This window comes from Falco naumanni, chromosome 8 (assembly GCF_017639655.2).
Source record: "Falco naumanni isolate bFalNau1 chromosome 8, bFalNau1.pat, whole genome shotgun sequence".
In the NCBI taxonomy this organism is placed as follows: domain Eukaryota; kingdom Metazoa; phylum Chordata; class Aves; order Falconiformes; family Falconidae; genus Falco; species Falco naumanni.
In genome coordinates this window covers 61,205,997-61,229,859 of record NC_054061.1, presented here as the reverse complement: position 1 = coordinate 61,229,859, position 23,863 = coordinate 61,205,997, and the positions used below count along the sequence as shown (strand labels likewise).

At 40.7% G+C, this 23,863-nt stretch overlaps 1 protein-coding gene across 2 annotated transcripts in view; it reads right to left on the bottom strand.

Moving 5' to 3' along the window:
* Positions 1 to 18,900, bottom strand: part of GLS (glutaminase) — a 66,443-nt gene extending 47,543 nt beyond the window's left edge. The window contains exons 1-7 of one of the 2 annotated variants that reach the window (XM_040604366.1): positions 18,536 to 18,900; positions 14,337 to 14,343; positions 10,374 to 10,470; positions 9,767 to 9,888; positions 4,424 to 4,553; positions 3,641 to 3,720; positions 1,605 to 1,768 (exon numbers count right to left, since the gene is read on the bottom strand). In XM_040604366.1, the coding sequence (XP_040460300.1) occupies positions 1,605 to 1,768; positions 3,641 to 3,720; positions 4,424 to 4,553; positions 9,767 to 9,888; positions 10,374 to 10,470; positions 14,337 to 14,343; positions 18,536 to 18,851 (916 nt within the window). In that variant the 5' untranslated portion in view covers positions 18,852 to 18,900. Of the gene's footprint in view, positions 1 to 1,604; positions 1,769 to 3,640; positions 3,721 to 4,423; positions 4,554 to 9,766; positions 9,889 to 10,373; positions 10,471 to 14,336; positions 14,344 to 18,521 lie in introns of both variants that reach the window. The other variant, XM_040604365.1, reaches the window with a different exon arrangement.
* Between the last annotated feature and the right edge of the window lie 4,963 nt (positions 18,901 to 23,863).

The window sequence follows — 23,863 nt, the reverse complement described above, 5'->3', positions numbered from 1 at the left end:
ACCTTCACTTGCAGAAACCTGACTTCCCTTTCTTTCCTGTAACTGAAATGTTCCTATTTAATCGACTTCTACCTTTTAGTCTTTCATTTAAAGGACTGTATAGATAAGAATGTTCAGGTTAGTTTTAACACATTATTCTCATGTCAGCTATACTGGCCATATAAGCATATACTTAAAAAATCAAAATTTTTAACAGATTAATTAGTCTTGCCCATTAATTTCATGCACACTGGAAAACTTACAATAATCCCATTTCTCTTATTGCGTAAGAGTCTTATAAAACCTTTTACAGTCTAACAGTAACATAAAAGATCACATCCTAACAACTAATCTTCTCTCATAGTTCCATTTTAAAAGCAGCAATAAAGAGAAGAAAGTAATTACTATACTTTCTGTCATTTCATTAAAAGTAAAAAAGCCTCAGAACACCGGTATTGATCCAAAAGGGGAAAAAAAAAAAAAAAAAAAAAGGGCAATTTTCAGCACCATCAAAACTTTTTCTTATATGTCAGTTTTCTTAGGACATGAAAGATAGTCTTCTTCACACTGTACAAAGTTGTATTTTGAAAAACTGGGAAAGCAACAAGACAGCAAAGCTTGGCAAAATGCTTAATTCCCTCTTGGCAATATATACGCATGTTGGTATTTCATTAACACTAACATAACAAAGAAAAAATAAATTGTCAAGACCCATTTTATTTGTAAGTTTGGAAAGATGATTTTAAGGTATGTACTAAATATAAATATGTATCATTAATATATTAGTAATATAGATATTTCAGAAAGAATTCAATACAGTCCTTGACAAAAATATCACCCAAGCCTTATGCTGTTAATTAAATATTAATTGTAATACCATGGCAACAGAAACATTGTCTGTTTTCTGACTGAGGAAGATCCATTAGAAGAAACGTTTGTGTTTCAGAGATAACATCCAGTATTTCCTCCAAGGCTACATGAGTCATCCTTCTCAGATTTTTGCCATGTTTTTAAAAATAACATTTTCGTGCTTGAGAATTCATATAATATGAAAAAGAAATAATTTAGATAAATACTGTACAAGCAACTCTTGCTGAAGCACTTCTGCCACAGGAAAAAAAAATAAATAAAAACATGTTGTTTTGAATCAGTAGTCAAATTTAGTTTAGAATAATCTGTGGGAAGATGTGCTCATTTTTGCTTTCTGGAAGCCACCCAGTGCTGGCCTTTGGCACCAGCACCTGCTTCTCAGAGGGCTGAGAAGGGAAGTGACATACACATTTCTTAAAAAGGAACCAAAGGTTTTAAATTCTTCACCAACTCAACTAAATAACTATATAATTCAAAAGCCTACATTATCACAATTCTTTGGTTTCTCCTACAGCTGGATAACTATCAAATAGAACAGAAGTAATCAGGCATCTTTTACTAGCATTCTAAAATTAGGCAAAAGCAAGTAACAAAGGATAAGCCTACCCTTCTGACAGCAAAATATTTTGGGACACTGTTTAATAATAAGACTTAAGAAGAAAAAGTAAAATAAAGAGACTGAAAAAACTGAGTAGCTCGGTTTATAATTTTCTAAAATTGAGTATTTGTATTATTAAGTATTATATGTATCTTACCATCTTCATTCAGGAACAGTTTGTTGAATCTCAGTCCACTAGGCTCTTTACCAACATATCTGTGCACATACTCTGTGCCAAGATCGTTAACAGCAATAGCATATTTCAAAGGCTTTACACAGGACTGAAGACAAAATGGAACTTTGGTGTCGCCAACAGAATGCCTGGGAAAAACACAGATGAAGAGTTTTGAAATTTCCTGTTTGCCAGCTGTGGCAAGTAAAATGTTAAATGCTTCATCTGTTCTTCAAAATGCTAGGACTATTAACAAAAACACCCCAAAAAACAAAAGTGTATTATTACCAAGTCTCATTTTAAAGAGCGTAACAAAAAGATGTAAATGTTTTAACACCTGCCTCCATAAACGAGGCATAACAAAGTCAGTTGCTGGTGATTACTGCAGATGTAAAAAACCAAAAGCATGTTCAGAAATGTGTTTGTACCAAAACAAAACAAACAAACAAAAAATCACCTCACACCTCTAGTATCACACTTACCCCACTCAATTGCAAACCACATACTCAACAGGGCAAAGCTGACCTGAATATAGCCACTACACATATTTCTATCTATATAAACAAAGATCAGATCCAATTCACTTTTGGAATTTGAGGGCAAGAATTAAATAGCCATATTTACAATCCCTTTGCTAATGGCCTAGGTATTTTATTACCATTATTAAATGCTATCTTTTGGTAAGTTTACTTTCAATGTCTGTCAGACTGCATTGAAGAATGACTCATACAAGCAGCATATGCCCCATCTAGAGCGAAAAGCTCCAAGCAGCCACTTCTCCCATGGCAAGATCAGAAGTGTATTTGTTTCTTTTCATTGCAGCAAACATGACGTTTCAGGGAAACCTCACCGAATTATTCTGGCATTATAATAACTAACACTACACAACATTAAACATTACAAGAATTAACATTACAAAACACTTTCATTAGTACATGTTATAAATAAAGTAAAATGCCAATTTAAAATATTCAAAAGGAAGAACAGCTTTACTTTTAAAGCTGTTTTACTATGGATAGATGGTAATTCAGGCATTGAAGCAGGAAGCTGAAAAATACTTCAGCTCACTTGTACAGCTCCTCCCCTAGAGATTATATAGCATATGGCTAATAAGAAACAAAGATCATAACAGATCACATTAAAAAGAACCTCGATCCATAGTCACCAGCTCTCTCTCAGGAATGCCCCATTTACCCAGGACATACTCAACATCTACAAATTATGGTACTCAAAATACATAGTATGACCATATCAAACCGAGGGCCAGCAGAGACACGCAAGCTGCTGAGTATCTCACATTGTCTACTCACAAAGGTAGGTACAGAATAGTTTACCTTACCTCATAGCTAGGTGGTGAGAGATACTCCTTTACATTTAGGCTCCTAACTGTCTCTGCCACACTAAGTTACTAATAAAAAATAAAAATAAGGTAACTCTAGCTGTATCTAAGACCTATATACGCCCTTACAGGAGAAGGTTTAAACCTGAAAAGCAAAGTTATGTTAAGTTCCATCCAGTTCCCACATCTTCATTTTCTTTGTAAAGACATACAGCAGTCATATAATAATGCTAGAGTAAAAGCATTAAAGTGTAGAAAAGGAACTAACTTCTAAGCACACTGTGACTTACAGAAGAAGTAATACAGCTTGAGGCACTGGTACTATTAGACAAAGCTCTTCAACTCCCAAAGATTAATACTACGTAAGCATTGTCTCTATCCTGTCCTTTGATTATCATCAACATTACCCACACCTAATTATTTGGATTGTAAGTGCAATATAATACAGTTTTAAACAAAGTATTTACAAATACTGTTTAAACAATATTTTATAATAATAGCAAAACAATTCAGGTTAAACAGAAAAACAGAAAAAAGTTAAGAAACATGACCAAATGGGTTTTACTTCTTAAGTAACTCCAGTAAAGCTTTTTCTTTATTAAACCACAAGATATCATAAAGTGCTGTATGAGTCAGATAGTTTAAATAACTGAAATAGCAAAATCTAAAAGTTAGAATGTACCTCTGTCCATCCACTGTGCAAAGTGACACACCCCACAAATCAGGGCTGAACTTGGCCAGCTGTGGAATATAGTCAGCAACCTATCACAGCATGAAATAAAAGAGAGACAGTACATCCAAAATACTTAATATATGTCAATTAAAACAAACATCAATGGAAAGGATACATAAGATTCAACTGAATTATTCCACTAATAATCACTAGTATATCTAAAACTTCATTACAAATTACTATATTCACTAGATCGTTAGCAATTAGAACTTTTTTCAGCATGTTCTCTAAGAGGAACCTCTGTTCTGTGTTACAGCACGTTTAGCGTTTTCAAATCATATAAAATTTTAGCTTGTAATCAAGTTTGGGGGTTTAAAATTTTTTTTAAAATAAACACTAGAATAAACCTTAATTACTAACATAGGTATGGTGTTGACAATTACTTCTGTCACACAACCATCCAGTTATGCAAAGCAGCACAATTCCTTAATAGGCTAAAGTTTAATCTGACAAGCTATATAGCAGTTTAATAGTTTACCTAAAATACAGAAAAAACACCACTATTTCTCATTCTAACCTCAAAACCGTAGAAGACTGTTAAGAGATAAGGAGCTGTATTTCTATCACACTTTACAACTTGAAGACATAAATGAAATTCCAAAACCATTTCACCAAGTTATCAGTTAAATATTTTGCTAAAAATGTTAAGAAAAATCCATCTACTTAAAGAACATATTTGCTTAGTATCAAGAAATTTACAGAAATTTGAAGTTGAATTTACAAACAGGTTACCTTTCCTCCAGATTGTTTTTTAGCACTTTCATACAACTCATCAATATGTGAAGTAAATGACATAAAATCTGGAATGACAAACTTCCTCCTGAAAGCTTGAGTAAGCAACACAATATTACTTTGTACACACCTGCAAAAAGTTAAAAAAGTTTATTAGTATTTTGACAAAGTACTGTCAAAAAGCATACCTGAGTAGCAATTACATGCTATTTAAATAAGGACCATCAGTCCCCTGAAGTTACATGCCTACAAGAACAGGTCTTCATCAGAAAGACTCTTCAATTTCCTGCTTTGTAAGTTTTATTTTTTTAAAAGTATTTACAATTGTTTCATTGCATTCATTTTCATGCCTTTTTACTTAAAAGGTCTTCTTTTTGAAGCTTCCACTGCGAGGCTGTACCCCAAGGTACTACAAATTTGCCTTCAAGTAGCATCTAAGCTTGCAAAAGGGATCTAAGCCACGCATTTCTTGGGATCAAGACATGCGAAGCTCATTCTAACCCAGCCTCTGTCCAAAGAAGTGCTAACTTCAGAGTTAGATGGGACCCGAGAGATTCAGGGTTGGTTTCTCTTGCCTCCAACTGGTTTTACCACGAACAGAGGGAGAACACTGCCAACAGACCAAACTGGAATGAGTTTACACTCTAATAAAAACAAAACTCTGCAGAAGTACTCGATAACATCTTCCAAACTAAGCAAAAGTTAGCAGTACTGCAAGTCTCTTGCTTCAAACTACCCCCAGCTGAGGAATCTTTGCTGCCTTTTAACCCAGAACACAGTTACATTATTGTCCACACCCTTGGAACATCAGCCCATCTGGTACATTTAAAAAACTGATGAAGTGAAAAGGACTTATCTAGGAGAAGCAGAAGAAAGGAAGGATCAAAACACAAGCTGGGACACGCTGCTGAAAGCGGTGTGTCTGTGGGTTAGGTTGAGCAGGAGCAAGGGTGGGAATTGGGAGCCATTAACACGTCAGTTGAAATATGACCTGATAAAGAGTATTAACAGCCTTATCCCAGTGCAAGAAAGAGGAAAGGAAGGTTTAACACCAAACAGTTTCCTTAATGTGTTCATACTATGCTTTCTGGCAGGGTTGACAAAAGCAGAAACATACTGTTAGTACAGACAAATGGAAATCTAGGCCCATACTATGAAGGAGTAACATAGCCTTCCAAAGAACACTTATTCTGAAAGTAAAAAATTAATTTTTAGGGAAATATTTTATTCGGAATAGGTACTTCCAATAATCCTACTATTAAAAGTCATTATCAGTTCAAAATGAAGATGCATGCCAAGACCAGTGAACAAACAGAACTACCTTCCCTTTTGATCCCCCTCTTTCAGTTTGAACTCCTTTGTACTTAGCCCGAATTCAGCTGACAGCCATTTCAAATGCTGGTAGGCACTATTCTCCAAGAGTGAAAGAGCAACAGCAGAGAAGTCTGTTGTACACAGTAGCCTCTCAAGAACTGCTCTGCCTGTAATACACCTCTTCATTAGTCTATGTTAAAATTGCAGCAGAGTTGGTTTTGTTGCAATTTGTCATGCCTATCCACTCCTTTTTTATGTATCTTGCAAAAAAGCCTGTTCCTTTTTGTTCCCAGCAGCCTCCGATTACAGTTACCTATTCCAGGTGCAACAACCCCTTTCCAAATGTAATTAATAACAGTGATGGCAGCGATGTGTGCAGAAGGAATAACAACATAACATGGATTAGGTTTAAACTTCAGATGCACTTCTACATTGTCTGTAGCACCTGCACAGCATTAAGCACTCTTGTTAAAGAAAAAAAAAAAAAAAAAAAAAAAAAGACTGCGGTTCACCAAACCTATTAGAACAACTCAATACAAAGCATGGAAAACAAAAAGGCGGCAGTATCCACTCAAATACAAACTTTTCTCCTAATTTTTATAATCTCACCCTAAAGATTTCTGTCTTGTCAAATCCCAATCCGAGCATTTCTTCCCCTATTTGAAAACATTTCTTTTCAATCTATAACCCTTCCCTGATCCATTTGGGTTAGGAAGATTAGGATGCAAGCCTTACGATCTGTAATAACTTTCCATGACTTGTATAACCTGAAAGTAAAGTTTGGGGTTTATTTTTTTGGAAACAGAACTTCTGGTCTCTAGCATAAACTTAGGGTCATTTTGTTTCTTTTATCATTCAACTTGCTACGTTTATCCATTCCTTTCCAAGTTCTAGCTGGGTTTGCTAATTATAGCTTCCCTACACGAAGTAGACACTGGCTAAAAACAAAGTCTGCACTCCCACCAATTCTGAAGAACTGTTTGGCTACCTATAAATCTAAACGGACACCTTTTCTCCTGTTTAAAGCGTTACTGAAAGCAAGACTAGGTCTGTAGAAGTGTTCCATATATTCAGACATTTCAGAAAAAAAAGTAACATTCTTTTGACAAATGAGGTATTAAGATAGTAACATAATGGAAGTCCTCCTCGTCTGCTGTCAAAAGCTTTCTAATTGCTCAAATAGAATGAAAACACCTATTAATATGTCGGGTTAAACAGATCTAAAATGAAAGTTTTCCTCAGGATTTGCTACCTAGATGGAGAGCAGCACAGCCGCTTGGCAGCGAACAGATAATTCTGCCTGAGATCCAGCAACAGATTGTCAGGTTTTTGCCGAGAACATAACATCCCCAGACTCCTACCCGCAGAGCGGAGGTTTGGCTAACACCACCACAGTTCTAGGTCAATAAAGCGGGACAGGCAGCACCTTGTGACAAAGGCTAAGTCTGCAATGCCAAGGAAGTTATTCTGAAAAAGAATCAGGTTTAAACCTCAGAGTTATAACTGTCACTCGGTAGCTATCATCTCATTCTAGTGTATGCCATTTTCAAAACAGCTCAATTCCAACGGCCTCATGCCTTTCCTCCCCTCCCCTGCCCCACCACTGAACAAAATATTGTTAGTTAAGAAATCGGGCTTTTTGCAACTCTTCTGTTTTTCTGTCAGGAACAAGATGTGCGTTAAAGGAAAAGCTAAAAAGGGTCAGAGGATTTCTTACAAAGATTATTAGAAATTTTTCTACAAATTGGCAACAATGTCATAGAAACAGATCACAAAAATAGGATACGTCAAACTATGCATGCTTCATGAGCAAGATTAGAGTGTACAATCTTCCCTATTTATTAAGTTGCCTAAGTTACATCCAACAATAGTTAGATGGCACTACTACTACTTTATTAAGTAGTTACCATAGCTAGGGTACCAAATAAAAAAAGGAAAGAAAAAAATTTACATAGCAAGCTAACTACCATGCTGCACTGCTTGCAGCAGGCTGTCTCAGCAAGGTACCGTTCATGCTACGAAGATGTGTTATGTTATATACATGCAACAAACAGCTAATTCAAGAAATCTGTCAAGCACTCTCTCTGAAATGTGCACCAGTGAAGCCTTCAATTCAAGAAACTCCAGAGATGAAAGATTAAAAACCCAAGTTGTAACATGGAGATTTTTTCCAAATTTTTATTTAAGTGGAGAGCACTCTAAAGCCAGAAGTCTTCAAGATAAAGCAATTTTAGTCAAATTGGAGTGTAATGTTTCGAACAACTAAAAAGGTGTTTAAACTTCTGTTAGACAGATGGTACAGATGCATGAGCTAACAAATTTTACAGGTAACTTCTACTGGACTCAATTGATTTAGACACGCTTATGCTACCACTACTCCATTTCACTTATTCTTGATGCTTTATTTGATCTAGCAGCTTTGGATTCAAATTCAACAGCAGAACTAAACTACTGACTTTTACATTTAGGGAACCAATGCTTCAAAGTCCTGAAGCAAGTACAGCTGAGTAGATACTTTATTATATTTCTCACCTTAAACACCTGGGAGAATAAAATACAAGAACCTTGTATGAGTCTCCACACAACAAATGCAATGTGCCTAGGAGGAACAGATAACTGAAGTCTGGGGTTTTTTGATTTATAAAAAAGGGTAACAACTGCTGCTGCAAAGGAGAATCTGCTGTGCAAAGAGATGCACCTTTCCACCCGCTGTATAGCCCTCATGTTCAAAACTCTTCCTACATAAGATGCAACCATGTTAGCTCTCAACAAAGTACCACAGTAACAACCACTCCCCCAACACAGATGATTAAATCCTAGAGATGTGCCACAGGACACAGGCTAACCTTGCTAATTAGCAATCACTTGTCCTTTTTTTAATGTAGAGCCCTTGCCTAAAACATAATCCATAGCTTACTGTTACAAACAAGCCTTCTACTATAAATGTAATGCATAATAGCAAAACGCGTTTCCTTTCCAATCCAACCACACACCCAGGAAGGTTTCTGACTCTGTAACAATTTAGAGTTTTTACTGTGATGACAAATAACCAGTGAAAATCTGGTTCTTGAATTTGAATATAGGAATAAAGTTAGTCCACACTGTACCCTTAAGACGTATCCCATATATGATTAAGGATCTGAATGGTTTGCAATTTTGTCACACATACAGATATTCATTTTTTTCCCCAAAAATGTTTATATATCTTAGAAAATATAATATATATATTTTATGTTTTTTACAGCAACTACTTAAATATATGACATAGTATAAGCATATACTGTATATATTTTATATACTTATATAACATATACACAATTATGTATGTAAACACACCTTTTTATATACATGCACATATGTATTTTAAATTGTAACAGAGGAAATAGCACTAAACAGGATTAGTTCACAAAGGAAGACGTTTGGAATGAACTGAAGACAGCCTAAACAGTGCTTATATTGTTCAGCTAACTGACCACAGACTTATCTTAAAAAAAAAAAAAAAAGCATCACTAAAAATATGGCACACAAATTTTTCCAAAACAGACCAAAGCAGCGTCTACAGTCCTAACTACTCCCATCTCTACAGATCTTGAAATTTCACGTTACTATTTTTCACATACTCTTTTTTAGAATTAACTACATACATACTCTGAACACCTCACCACACAGAAGCAGCATTTTGAACTTCAGATTAAAATAATTGATGATGTAGAGAGAGAAGTTTTACATACTCGTCCTAAATACTCCACACCGCATCAATAAATTTACTTTGCATCTGACCGAGAGTTGCAGTATAGGATCAGATACACAAGTTAACAAACACTGATAGATTAAACTCTCATGGAGATCACACAATCTGTCTGCTGCATGAAACCAGAGAACGAACTCGTATGAAAATAGCATCAGTAGGAGTGTGTGTTTGACTCCCTTTCTAATCACACATTGATTTATATACCTTGTAAGACAGCAGTCAGTAACAGACAACATTCATTCAGAATTATATAGTTATATTATTGACAGAAAGTTTACTTTTTAAAAAGGTCTTTGTCCAGCATAACACCATCTGAAGTTGTTTGAAGGGTCAGTCTTAACATATCCATACACTCTTTCAATCGGGGATCAGATGTACGTAATCCTGTAGATTTGAGTGCCTATTACAATAAAACAATAATTACTAAAATGAAAAGATATGCTATTACAATCAAGTTCTCTACTGCTCTGTCTCATTTATCAAGGTAAAGAAACACCTGCACTGTGTTATCAACACAGAGACATTCTGATACCTTATCAATCCTGTTGCCATTTCAGCCGCACTTTATGTCAACGGACTAATGTCATTTGAAATCCACAGCGGTCCAACTATATTCTACATACATCAAAACAGTACCCAGCCCTGCCACAGACACAGATGCTCTCAAGCACACTCTTTTTGCACAGCAAAGTAGTGAGTAACAACACCAGTACGCTCACTCTTAGAGAAACACTGTTGGGGGGGGACAGGGGTGGGAAGTTACATTTCTTGTTGCAGCTAACCACGTGTAAAATTGTTTGGTTTGTATTCTTGTATCTAAAGTATTAGAAAAAAATATCTTGTAGTAGTTAGATTTCACACAGCACTCTGGAACAGTAGACTTACAGTTATGAATTTATGAACTGGGATTTTTTCTTGTCCTTCTGCAATGGTATAGAAAAGTAGATCTTCTAAGCTAGGAAGGAGACCTTGCTTCATTTTACTAGGGGAGGAGAAAAAAAAAAGAAACAAAAACACATGCATAGATTAGTTCAGTGCATATTTTTATCTATACACATTTTTTATTGTTGTATTATTCACAAGGAAACACATTTTCACTCCCAATGTAACCGCTACCACCAATTTCAAAGAACACTTATCAGTGAACACCAAGCTTAATTCAGCTTTAAATATGAAAAAAAAGCTAATAACAGAAGTAGCATATACATTTCACAATATTCACAACATTCTTAACTGCAACATAGTCATGTTTTTACTGACTTACATTTATTGCTAAGATTATAATTAGAAATATTTTGAAGCAGGTTTGTCACGTTTCTCTCTTCTTGATGTTACAGAGGATAGACATGTTCCTTGCACAGAAGATAAAGTATTTATAAAACTCAAAGATCTACATGCTTCGTAATCAAGCTGTAAGAGCAGACTGACCCAAAGGTTCCACAGGCAAGAGAAAAGAGATAATGAATGTGTATCATTTTCTTCAAAATAATCCTGGTTTTAGGAACTCCTAGGAGGAGTCCTAAAGCCCTTGTCTTTCTAGAAGCTTACGTAAGCCACATAGTTAGAGCGAAAGCAAGCAAAGCCTTCTGCGGCATACATAGTACAGCAACCTGAACCAGCTCAGGCACCAGAGGCACGAACTCCCATCAGGCATACTTACAAAGGTAACACGCAGTACAGATACATCTCTAATGCTCACTATGCTTATCAATGTAAATACACTGGCTCTCCAAGCATTCCACGTGTTAAAATAGTTAATGTGAAGGAAACCTACCAAATTAAGCATCAAGATTCCTTCTAAGAGAAAGAGGTGTAATAGCTTTGCCCCAAAGCCTTTGGAAGTTTTCTCTAAGTTTAACCTCAGAGCTACACCTTCCCTTAATATTCCAAAGCACTCTGCAGCAGGCAGGAGCACAAGTCCATACTCGGTTCTTTACGCTTCCCCTGCAAGCATGGCACTGCAGCATACAGTTGGCATCACACCACATAGCTGGAACATACACTTCCAAACTGCTAGGGGCAGTGATAGCAAAGGGCTTTGGATCAATTCTTTTAGACCCCTGATGTGCTCAGGTTTGTTTCTAGACAAAGTCAATTTAAGAAAGCCAATGTCCTGATGTTTGAGAAGCAAAAATAAATTCTCCAGTAAATGCAGGCATAAATTAACTAAAATGCAGAGTATGCAGTCTTACATTATTTTAGCCATTAGTTTTAAAGCTTGTTACTACACTGTAATGTATAAAAGTTACTGCCCAAAACTAGAATGCAAAAAAAACCAGTGGCAATTCGTCTGTTTTTATACATGTATGCATGTGCATACAAAAAGCAGGTCTGAATTCCGGTCATGACAGTTTTCACAAGATAAGCAATTCTTTGAATATCAGTACTTAGAGTTGTAACTACAGAAATAAAAATGCAACTAAGCACAGATCCTCAGTAGGCCAGTATAATCTTACAGACTGGCATTTAATCCTTCCTTCTCTCCCAATACTAGCTTACTCTACCCCAACAACAGGTCAGATTTATAATTATTTTTAATAAAAATCTGATTATATCCAAATACTCTTTTAAATTTAAGGCAACCTCTAGATTACATTCGCCTCCCTCCTCTCCTCATAACTAGCAGCAAAAACCAGTAGTAAAAAATCTCACTTCTCATTTTCCAATTTATTTAAAACACTCTACTTACATACTAAGAACAGAAGACAGCTTTGTAAGCCAACAGAACTTTCCTTGTCTTCCAGTCTGGCTTTTTTTTTTTTTTTTTTTTAAAATGATGCTGGCTGACTAATGCACAGACAGGCTGGCAATTCAACCAAGACAAATGCTTGCAACTACCTCAAGCAAATTACTGAACACCCTTTTTCCTAAAGAAAAATCATGTCTTCCACGCAGCACATTGTGCTTTCAATCTTTTGAGAACAGTATGCCCAGTCAAGCCAACAGAACCAAAGCTACTGACACACCAATTAAAGCTTCATCCTGTACCTGCATCTGAACTCTGCAGCTACGGGTTTTTTTAAAGCTACCCCGAGTTACACAGTCTACACCCTATATTTTCCCCATTTACAGAGCATTTAACTAAGCTCCCCAAAGCATCGAGGTTTCACATTTCAAGGAATGCCTCAGCTGTAAGACTCATTACTGGATTGCTGATGGTCTGACACAGGAAATTTTCGTATTTCACTTTGATGAAACGAGCTGGCAAAGGCATTGAGAAACATGAACTTATGACTTATTTAATTACAAGTTTCTGACCTATTATTCAGAATTTTACAGCTGTTCCTAATGTGGGATCTCTATCTGGAAGGGGGCAGAAAAAAACCACTTCAGACATTTGACCAAGATTCTGATCTGTCTCTTTGTAAGATTTTAGTCTATTACAGAGATGAGCACCTTTCGCAGCAGAAATTCTCTCTTGACACGGTTTCCATATCTTTCACATCTGCTGTTGTTCAACCCTGGGTCAGTCAGCCTAATTTAACAATGGATCAGCACTGACTGCCAAAGCAAAGAGGATGGCATTCGATATATTTACAGAAAATTGCTCTTTGTCAAACAGTCCATCTTTTGATAAAGGTTATCAGCTAAATAGAGGTAGAAAGGCTTGCTCTGCAGTTTATCAGGTCAGTGATGTCAGTAACTGATGTTTGCTTAATCTAAAAGCTGTGTTTTGGCACTATGAGCGCACTTAGCAAGATAGTGCTGTTCAACACATGTTGTAAAGAGCTGTTTTTCAAGTCAGGTAACTTGCAATTGCCAGTCAAATTAAAGTGGAAATTCCAGTTTATTCCATTTCATGAATAATGACTTTTGATACTGATTTCCCTGATTTAAAAAAAAAAAAAAAAAAAGCACCAGACTATTACACAATTAGACTTCTTCAGTGGTATGCTAACCTGTGGACTAGAATACTGGCAGATGCTCCATACTGGTCCTTAAATATAAAGAAAAAAGAATGCAGGAATTCCAAGCACAAGGACTGTGTGATCCACATTGTTCCTTCCTTCAGCTCTTTGTAATTCAGCTCTTGTTAAAATTAAATCCTTCATGGAATCTGGTATAAGCATTGTACTGATACAAAACAATTTCTACAATATGAAAGAGATTAAATTTCAAATACAGCAAAACACTCCTACTTGGTACTTCAAGACATAACTGCCAAATGCAGAACAGGATTTATGGAACAACAAAAGATACAAAGATATGATGCTGCTAATTATACTTTCAGGTTCTTTATCAACCATAAGACACCAGTCATAAAAATTTAAGGTCACAAGAGCAGTCACAAACAGTCCCTCATGGGTCTGTATTGGGACCAGTACTGGTTAACACCATCATCAATGACATTGACAGTAGGATCCAGCACACCCTCAGCAAGTCTGCAGATGACAAGCTGCATGATGTTGGTGACACGCCTGAGGGACAGGATGCCATCCAGAGGGACCTGGACGAGCTCCAGAAGCAGGCCTGTCTGAACCTCATGAGGTTCAACAAGGCCAAGTGCAGGGTCCTGCACATAGGTCAGGGCAGCCCCCAACACAGGCTGAGGGGGTGAAGAGACTGAGGGCAGCCCTGCCGAGAAGGACCTGGGGGTGGTTGGGGATGAAAAGCCAGACATGAGCCAGCAATGTGGACTCACAGCCCAGGTGGCCAGCTGTATCCTGGGCTGCATCACCACCAGCATGGCCAGCAGGTCAAGGGAGGGGGCTCTGTCCCTCTGCTCTGCTCTGGTGAGAGCCCACCTGTAGCACTGCATCCAGCTCTGGGGCACTTAGCGTGGGAGGACACAGACCTGTTGGAGCAGGTCCGGGGGAAGCCACAAAAACGACCAGAAGGATGGAACACCTCTCTCCTATGGAGAAAGGCTGAGGGAAGGTTGGGGTGGTTCAGCCTGGAGGAAAGAAGGTGCTGGGAAGACTTTATTGTGGCCTTTCAGTACTCACACGGGGTTTACAAGAAAGATGGGGACAGACTCTTCAGTAGGGCTGTTGCAACAGGACAAGGGGTAATGGCTTTAAAATAGAAGAGGGTCGATTTGGTCTAGATATAAGGAAATTTTGGGGGTTTTTTTGGGGGGGGGTTTTGGTTTTGTTTTTTTTTTTTTTTTTTGTACGAGGGTGGTGAAACAATTTACCCAGAGGTAGATGGGGTAGATGCCCCATCCCTGGAAACACTCAAGGTCAGGTTGGACTGGCTCTGAGCAACCTGATCTAGTTGAAGATGCCCCTGCTCATCACAGGGGAGTGGACTATATGGCTTTTAAAGACCCCTAATGACCCCAACTATTCTATGAAAGCTACAAGGGCTGAAACCCACAGTCGGTAGCCACTCTATATAAAACAGGCATCTTGAAGAAGTTATCACCATACTATAGATAATTGATCTCCAACTAAGAGATATAAACATTTGTCAAGCCAACAAGTACTTCCACAGTTAAGATACTGGTCCCACTAACAGTGGCGGGTAACCTGGGAACTTAGCAAGATTCCGACAAAACTAAATATTTATAAACATAGACCAAAGATGGACATATTTTAGTAGACATCAAAGTGTTTATGTTGAAAACAAGAACTGTTGCTTCAAAACCTTAGCCTCTAAGGAAGTTGCCAAAGGTCTAATGAAAGCAAAGTTTTAACATTTTCTTCCATCTGCAGCTATTATATCGACACTCCAACAGGAGTGGCAGAGAGATGAAACACTGCCTGGTTACTATACAGTTATTCCTCTGGAATCTGGCCTGGACACAAAAGCAAAACTCATTATAAAAGGTATTTCCAGAATTCATCCCTGTCCTTAAAAAGGAGCGCTACCACTCCCTTCTCATCTTAAGAAAAAAAAATAAATTAATAAAACACTTGCATTAACCATTTTCCTATACTCCATACATTAGTACCCATAAATATTGCAATGTAGCTATACTTTAAAAATCAGGGTTGCTCACATTTTGCTCCTTGTTCTCACCTTAAGGCCTTTGTAATTTAGAAACAGCTTATACTAAGATAAACTATGTTTGATCCTACAATGCACACTTACGCTGACAGTGAACAGTGCACAGTTATACTGAAGTAGAAGTAAACACTTTTAAACATTACAGAAGTTTATAACTTAAGATTTTACAACCGGGTTATTGTTTTTAATTATTTAGGCATTAACATAGGTATGACTGCATTTTAATGCACAGCCTTCATTAATCAAAAATACCAGTCTATGACCACTCTCAGTTGAAACTCAATTTTTTTTTTCTTTCCAAAATGTATCAAGTCTCAGGTGGCTACACAGAGTGAAGGCTGGATTGCAGGGATAAGGAGGTGGTGGAATATGTTTAGGAAAAAGATGCATAAGGGGATGTGGTTATGCAACGGGATACTAGTTATTTCATCAGCCACAGACCTCATAATTTATTCCCTCTATAAGAAATTAAAACTGTTCTAAATTTCTGTACAGTCTTTGCACAAATTTTAGGTTTTCACTCGCAACTCCTTCTCTCTGTACACGAGGACTGTTGGGCAAGCAAACAAGCAAGAAAATGTCAGTGCTGTCCTGCGATACTGTAGGCTGTTCCAGTATCCTAGAGCCATGATCTTACAACCAAATAGGAAAAAATAATCCCTCAAAACAAACAAACAAAAGTGTATGAAGGACTACTGTCTTCCCAGTTGGGTCCACAAATCATCGGCCAAACACACTCAAATGTTATATACTGCTGGATGGCAAAGTGCTACAATCAGCAGAACACCCAGACTGCACTGACAGCCCAGTTGTCAATTTAGTCTAGGAACCTGTCTTCTGAAGATCTTCACTTTCCTTCTGAGCCCTGCACTCTGCCTTAATATAGCAATGATTTCCATATCATATACAAATGCTTAAGCAAGACTTTTTAAATTCTTCAAAAAAAAAAAAAAGTATCCAACGGCCTGGCTAATGTGCCACCAGGAATTCCTGCACAGCCTGAACTGAAAAGAAACTGTTTCCAGCTTTTTCCTTGTTCACAACTATATGCTGTATGGTTTATGTAATTGCTCCTTGCTCAATTTGCAGTAAGGCTCAAAGAGAAAGCATCTGACTTTCAAATACATCCTTTTGTCAAAAGCCAAAAATGATTAAACTGCATGTAACTGGTTTGTGACTACACAGCTTTACCAGACGTATTAGAAGTTACAGGATTTCCCTAACCGATGCTAGCTGTAGGAAGCTGTTCTAAAAAATCAGTTTAAGAAAATGTTACCTCTTTAATAAATCACCTTCTCAACATCCTCCTCAAAAAACCGTCATAGCTGGCATACTGTTTTTTCCTAAGTTTTTAATGGTACTGTCTGCATTTCTCATTGAAAACACCTACTTGAGCTGCATCTGATTAATTTTTTTGTTCCAAAGCATTGTGTAAAGTCAATTCAAAGATGAAACTTCATATATGTTGAACAACAGTACAAATATAATAACAATACACATATGATAGTGTATGATATTGTATGTTATATAACCTGACCAGCATGCATTTTTTACTGAGCTTGACAGCAGAAATTGTAAGTGATGCCTTTATGGAAGACTATATCCCACTGAAACAAAAGGCTTGAACTAAGCCAAGCAGCTAAGACATTTGGTGGGAGAAAAAGAGGAAGATAGCTTCCTTCCCAACCTACCACATTGAAGGAGTTCAAGTTCATGCGAAAAAAAGGAAAGAAAAAAAAAAAAAAAAGACCCCACACAAAACCTGAAACTCAGAAGCAGGACTACTAACAAGCTAGGAGCTGAAGCCTTCCCAACTGACCTTGCAGAATGTTTTCCAGACTTCCTAGTATTAGGCCAAGAGAGACTGCTCAGTGTTAAAACAAGGTACTCCTTCCTTGGCCTTACTTCCTCTGTCTTTTGCTTTTTTCATCTAGGTAATAAGCATAGCAAAGCCTGGGAAAGCAGCTTGGTTTAACATTTTTATTATGCCACCCCATAACCAGCACAAAGACGACATGGGTTGCCTACAGGAAAGCCAAGAGGCATGTTCCAAACTCACACAGAGGAGATAGGCCTTCATGGGGCTCACAGTTAACCTTTTAAAAGTCTGACAGCTTATCAGAGATATGAAGCGTACCCGCATTCAAACAAGCATGGGCAAACTGTCAGCTGGGTGGGGTGGGAAATGAACAGGAGTTTTTCAAGACCTGTGTAATGGTGAGGACCAAGAGTGCAGAGCACTAAGGAGAACCATCAATCCCTTTCCCTCGTCATCATACTCCATCCCTGGTATCCACTACTGGTTGTTACCAGGGTCACGAGCCGGAGCTGATGCCTCGGTCCCTGACCATTTTTTGAGCTTATTTAAGGTTCTAAGTGAAGGAATACTAACTGCATAAGCGTATACAGTTTTATCATTCTGTTACCTATGTGCACCTTTGTGACTGGGGGACAAATCAGGACCTCTGGGCACAGGGACACGTTCCGCATCCCCGACGGGTGGCAATACCTAACCCCAACTGCACTAGATGTGGACGTGGAGACGGCAGCGCTGCAAAACCGCCCAGGGAGACCCACACACCACGCACGCCGCCTTTAATAATTAATGTCAGATGACACAGCTTTCACTTCTCTCGGAAAACAGCTTCTGCAGGTAGCTGCCCTCGAAACAACCACGAAGGCACGCTGCCTGCGGCCAGCCCCAGCCCGCTGGGGAGCGCCCCCCGCCCGGGACGGGACCCCGCGGAGCCCCGAGACACGCGCGCTCCCCCCGCCGCGCGCCCCCGCTTCCTCCCCGCCCCCCCCCCCCGCGGGGCTGGGCAGCTCCTCGCACCCACCCGCGGGTACCGGGCCCTCTCCGCCCCGCGGCCGGGCACGGACCCCCCGCCCCCCGGAGGGGCGATGCCTGCGGCCCGGCCCCCGCACCTGCCGGGGAAGCGGCCCCCGCCGCCGGGCCGCCCCCTTCCGCAGGCACCACGCGTGCGAGGGGAGGAAGGCGGCGCTCACATGGCGCCTACCGCATCCCTCGCCGCCCGGCCCGGCCCCGCCGCGGCCCGCCCCCGCCGCCCCCCTCGCACTCACTTCTCCCCCCCCGCCGCCGCCGCCTCCGGCCAGCTCCTTGCCGCCGCCGTGGTTATTGGTGTGGCCGCTGTCGGCGGGGGGCTCGCCGGGCGGCGGCGGCGCCCCCTTCCCCGGCTCCTCCAAGGCTCCCTCAGAGCGAGTGCACAAACCCCGCGCCGCCGGCAGCCCCGGGCCGCGGCGGGAGGCGGGCGGGCTGGCCCCGAAGGCGGCCAGCGGCGGCGGGAGGCGCCTGGGGCTAGCGCCGGGCCCCGGGCCGCCCCCGCCGGCTGCCCCCGGCGGGCCGAGCAGCAGCAGCTCCCGCAGCAGCGCCGAGCGCCACAGCCGCATCATGCTGCGCCACTTCCCTCCGCCGAGTGCCTCAGCGGGGCGGCCTGCGGAGCCTCTCGCGCCCCGCCGCCCCCGCCCCCCGCTCCCCCGATTGGCGGCGCCCGCGTAACTGTCAGGCACGCGGCGAGCTCATTGGCCAGCGGGGACGCCGCTCCGGCCCGGGCCACGCCCCCGGCGCGGGGCGAGCCTGTAGGGCCCGGGCGCTGCGGGGGCGGGCGGGAGCAGCGCCCCCCGCCGGCGGGATAGCCGCGGGGCCGGGCGGCGCCGCGCTGAGGTGAGCGGCGGCGTGTAGCGGGCCGGGGGCGCCGTCCGCTTCGGGGCCACCCCGCCCTTCCCACCGCCTCCATTTTCTGTCGGCCCCGGCCTCTGGGCGGGGGGAAAGTTTGAGTCATCGCCTCCCCAGCGCCGGCAGGGCCCGGGCCGTGGCCCGGCGCCGGGCAGGGGCGCCGGGCGCGCCCGGGGGTCCCCGCAGGCCCCGGGGCGGCGGGAAGCGCTCCTGGCGGCTCTTCCCTCCCTGTGCGGCGAGGGAGGGGGGTTACAGACGGGTTGGGCTTCGGCGGTGTCAGGTTTAGGTTGCCATGGATACGGGCGACTTTGTAAAATTTTGCGGTTTTAACTATCAAGCGCCCCGCTCACAGCGGGCCGAGGCGCCGGCGCCGAGGGGAGCGCTGCCCCCCAGGCCTTCGGGTCAAGGGCGGCCCTTAGCGCCTGTGGGCGGCTCCGCGGCCGCGCAGGGAAAACGCCGCCGCGTAGCTCGTAGGCAAAAGTTGGGGTGGAGGCCAAAGCGCACAACTCTTGGAAAAAAACCACCAAAACACAAAATAAGACACGAAGCAACGCCCCTGCAGACCTAGGTGTGTTGGGCGTGGCAGTTCTTCAGGTTCACATCCTCTAATGTTTAATCCCAGTGTGAAAATGTTGCTGCCGCTCAGCGACAGGCCTGCGTTTGGGAAACGCCGGCCAGAAGGCCGAAGCGAGGGGGGTAGCAGAAAGTAACGGCAGGGCTTCGGTGCCAGGTGTAAACGTCACTCCTTACCCATACTTACGCTTGTGTCACAGCATCCTGACGTGCTGCCTGCCAGTATACAGCATCTTGGAAGCCACAGATTATGCAGTTACTTGGAGAAACTCTTCGCTGGCACAACCAATTGCTAAATTTGTCCTAGGTCAGTACAAAACTGCATTTGCAAATTGTATCCATTGCGAGTAACAGTAGAAGAGGAGATCTGTTGTCATCCTACTTCATCAGTAATGCTGATGTGGAAACCAGTGTTTCAGTAGTCACCAGCTTTCTCACTTAAGAATCACAGACTTCTGAGCAAAAGGGTAAATGCTTCTGGAGTTCTCAGTATTACTGCTGAACGTCCTCATGAACAATTGCTCCGTGCACTGAGGTTTATTTCTTTTGGTACATTTATTATGCTTGGGGGAGGTGGGGGTGGAAAAGTCGTAGTTCTGAGTTAAAATGATCTGGCTGCACACTTTTATTGGAAATGTTTTACCATGAAGATACTGGTATTTTCTTTTCCACTGCCCCACAGGTTGAAGGCTTCAGCTGTCTAGGCATAGTAAATTGCTCTTAAAGAACCATGTAAAACACAGAGAGGGTTTTGTTACTTGTTTTCCATGCACTTTCACGTCACTCACGGAGTTTGAGATCATCACTACAGGCAGACATTGAGAATAGCCTTTGCTTATACATACACTGCAGCACAATTGCCCACAGGGGTTCCCTATGCTAATAAACTGTCACAACATCCATGAGAGTTTTTGGAATCAGATTTAAAGATAGCTGATAATCTATGCCTATAAAATGAGCCTCAGCGCACCAATGGCTTTCCTTCCCACGGAATAAGAAAACTTGAAATATCAGTGTGGGATGTGTAATCCTGTGCTGCAGTGACTTCACGTACAAAAATGCAAAGTACCTACAGTTCCCACATACTTATTACATTACCTATTGTGTTTCCTGGAACTACTTCTGGATTTCCATTTGCTAAGTCTTTTTGGCAAGCCAATAACTGCCTCTTTTATCCTGCCACCCAAAAATAATATTTCTAATTTTTAGAATTCCGTTATGTAAAAGACTCTAAAGACAGAAGTCTCTCAAACACCTTTTCCATTCTTTCTATGGGGGCTACTGCTGGAAGACCAGAGACAGCAAGTGCACTTCCAGTATATGCACTTCTTGAACTAATTGAACTAATTGAACACGCAGTTCTGCAGACACTTACAAGATTCCCCGCTGATTTTTAGTGCCAAGGTGGTTTTTTTGGTGTGACAGCTGCGCTCTTTCACAAGCCAGCTGTTTAGCAATGACCTGGTTCAAAAACTTGTCTAATTCATCTCCTATACTGTAGCAGGGGAAGAATAGGAAGAATGCAAAATGTAGCGATTTGGACCTTTCCTTGTAGTGCTCTGGTTTCTGTTCAAAACATTGCAGATAAGGCTGTGGGAAGGAAAAGAGAAAAGTACTACATTAACAAAAATATTTGCCTCATGACAGTATTGCGCGTTACACATTCTTGATCCTATGTGAACTCTTCAATTTTACTCTTTTTTGTTGGTTTGTTTTGGTTGTTTTTTTGGTTGGGTTTTGGTGGGTTTTTTTTTTTGGTATGTTGTATGCTATTGCCTTATTCCTCTCTTTAATCTTTTGTTATCACCGTCACATCAGTAATCTCCCAATGCAAGTATTCTTCAATAAAGCTCACTTTAAGAAATTAATCCTCAGCTTCTCTCCCTGGAAATTCCCTTGTGCGTGTTTTAGCTCTTGAGGGCAGAAAAGGCAAGTTGTTCTGTGTGTGGAACTACAAATACACAGCTCAGGAACAATGCGAAATGATAAATATAGTTTCAGATTCACAAAGTTCAAGGGCAATAGTGACTCATTCCCTATTCTGAGAACTTTTACTGCATATTTCAGGCCATCATTCCTTGCTTCCACTATGACTAATCCTGAAAAGTTTCAATCTAGTGATTTTGTTCCCTCCTCCCAAAGGCACAGGTATCCTAGAGAGTCCTAATTTAAAGATTTGTTGTTGGTGGTTTTATTTTGCTTTTAAAATAAGCCATGAGAAAGGTAGTAAAGATAGCATCATAAATGGAGCTGTTTGCTTGTGACGAGCATTATACATACATTAAACCTGTGAAACTGACTGATTTGGGTTTTGATCCAGATGTTAGGCTGGGCTGTCCCACACCTCTGTGAAACCCTCTTTAGACTTCCCTCTCGAACACAGTCATATTACTCATCTCTTTGGAAAGAGAAGACCATCTGCTGTGCCATTCTGTGTTTCACACAGGATCCCAAGAGAAACAGAAAATTACAAATATGGTTTCTGATATATTGCAAAGAAATCTGAAACTAAAATTGCCTATAGCTTTTATTTTGAGTTGGTTGCACAACTAGCAGTAATCATAAGCCAATGATTCTTTTTTTCATTTCCACAATACATGTACTTTTGTAAGACAAAAATTATGAGAATTTAAGACAGCATGGTTCTTCTGTAGAGAAAAAAAAAGTGAACCTTTTAAATACGCATTATTTTTTAAGTCCTTCCCTTAAGCTGTATTGCAGCAAAATAGTATATCCCTCTAAAAATAATCCATATTTCAGAGGTTTTTCTTTCTACAAGGGGCATAGCAGTCTTAATCTTCTAGGAGAAAGGGCTCTGAAAAGCAGGTGGAAAGAGGTCTTCCCAGTTCAAGCACATACACTGTTAACAGCTTTCAGGAAGGTTAAATCCTCCCATCAGATCGGCAGGGCAGATCTCAGATAAGCAGCAGAAATTAAGGATTATCTTGACTACAGCATGAACTGTTTACTTTGCTATTTTAAATGGTTATGTTGGCTCCATTTCATATGTTGCTGGGTAATGCTCTCCAAAAGAGAACTGAGGACCAGGCACCACAATTTCTAATCTATTTGAGTATTCCTACCGATTCTAGCAGCAGTTCCTAAAAATATTTTTTTTTTCTTTTGTGAGGCTAACTTCCCACACATTTGGGTAACATTTTGATATCGATTCAAAGAAAGGTGCTCAGTCACAAGAAACACTCCCCATTGCCTTGTGCAGAGGATACGGAACAGCTTCCTCTAAGCATTGAAGTGTGAGCAGTGAATAAAAGTTACTATTTAAGAAAATGAAAGTTTAAATGTTTAGGCATAATAGTTCAGAAATCTGCCAAGGAGATAAACATTCAGAGGAATAATTTACCTGGAAGGTAATGGTTGAGGGAGTGACATCAATGAAAAAAACAGTAGAAAAAAATCAAAATCATCTTCCCAATCTACTCCATCAATAGCTCATTTCTCATCCCTCTCATTCCAGGCAAATATGGGCAGAGAGGAATTAATTCAAAGGAAAGCAACAGAAATATTTGCAGGATTTGCCAAGAGTGACATGAAGAGAGGCTACAAGGGCCTAGGGCATTCCTAGCATGATCAACAGACAATATATGATGTTATTAGTGTATATGACAGAGCGAGCAAGTGATAGAAGTATGTTTGTTGAGGGTGATCTGCAAAGATGGGTACATTTTTTTTCCTATTACAGTTGTTACTCATGCACATTATTGGTTATAGCACTTTTGAGATGCAAAATTCTTCACACATCGGAACATTCACCTTCAGAAGCCAACAGCTTACCTACCAGAGAAGTATCCTTTGCTGCATCCAGCACACATTATTTGTGCTATAATACACCTAAATCATAGCGTGACCACTCCCTTGCAGTCCACCCACAATCATATTTAAAGCTGAATTCTGACAACATCTGCCAAACTGCAGTCCAGGTCTTGATACTACAGCAGGCCCTGGAGCCTTGGATCTTCTGTTCATGTTCCCGATCCTCAAATATTAGCCCTGGTAACCTTGTGCTAGCAAACAGAAACAAGTGACAACATCATCTGGCTGCTATATCGTATCCCAGATATCTGTGCCGAGAGTGCATGAGAGACCCTGGGAGCCCAGGGGAGTCTGCAGACTCACATCTAGCCGCTTCTGAGAATGG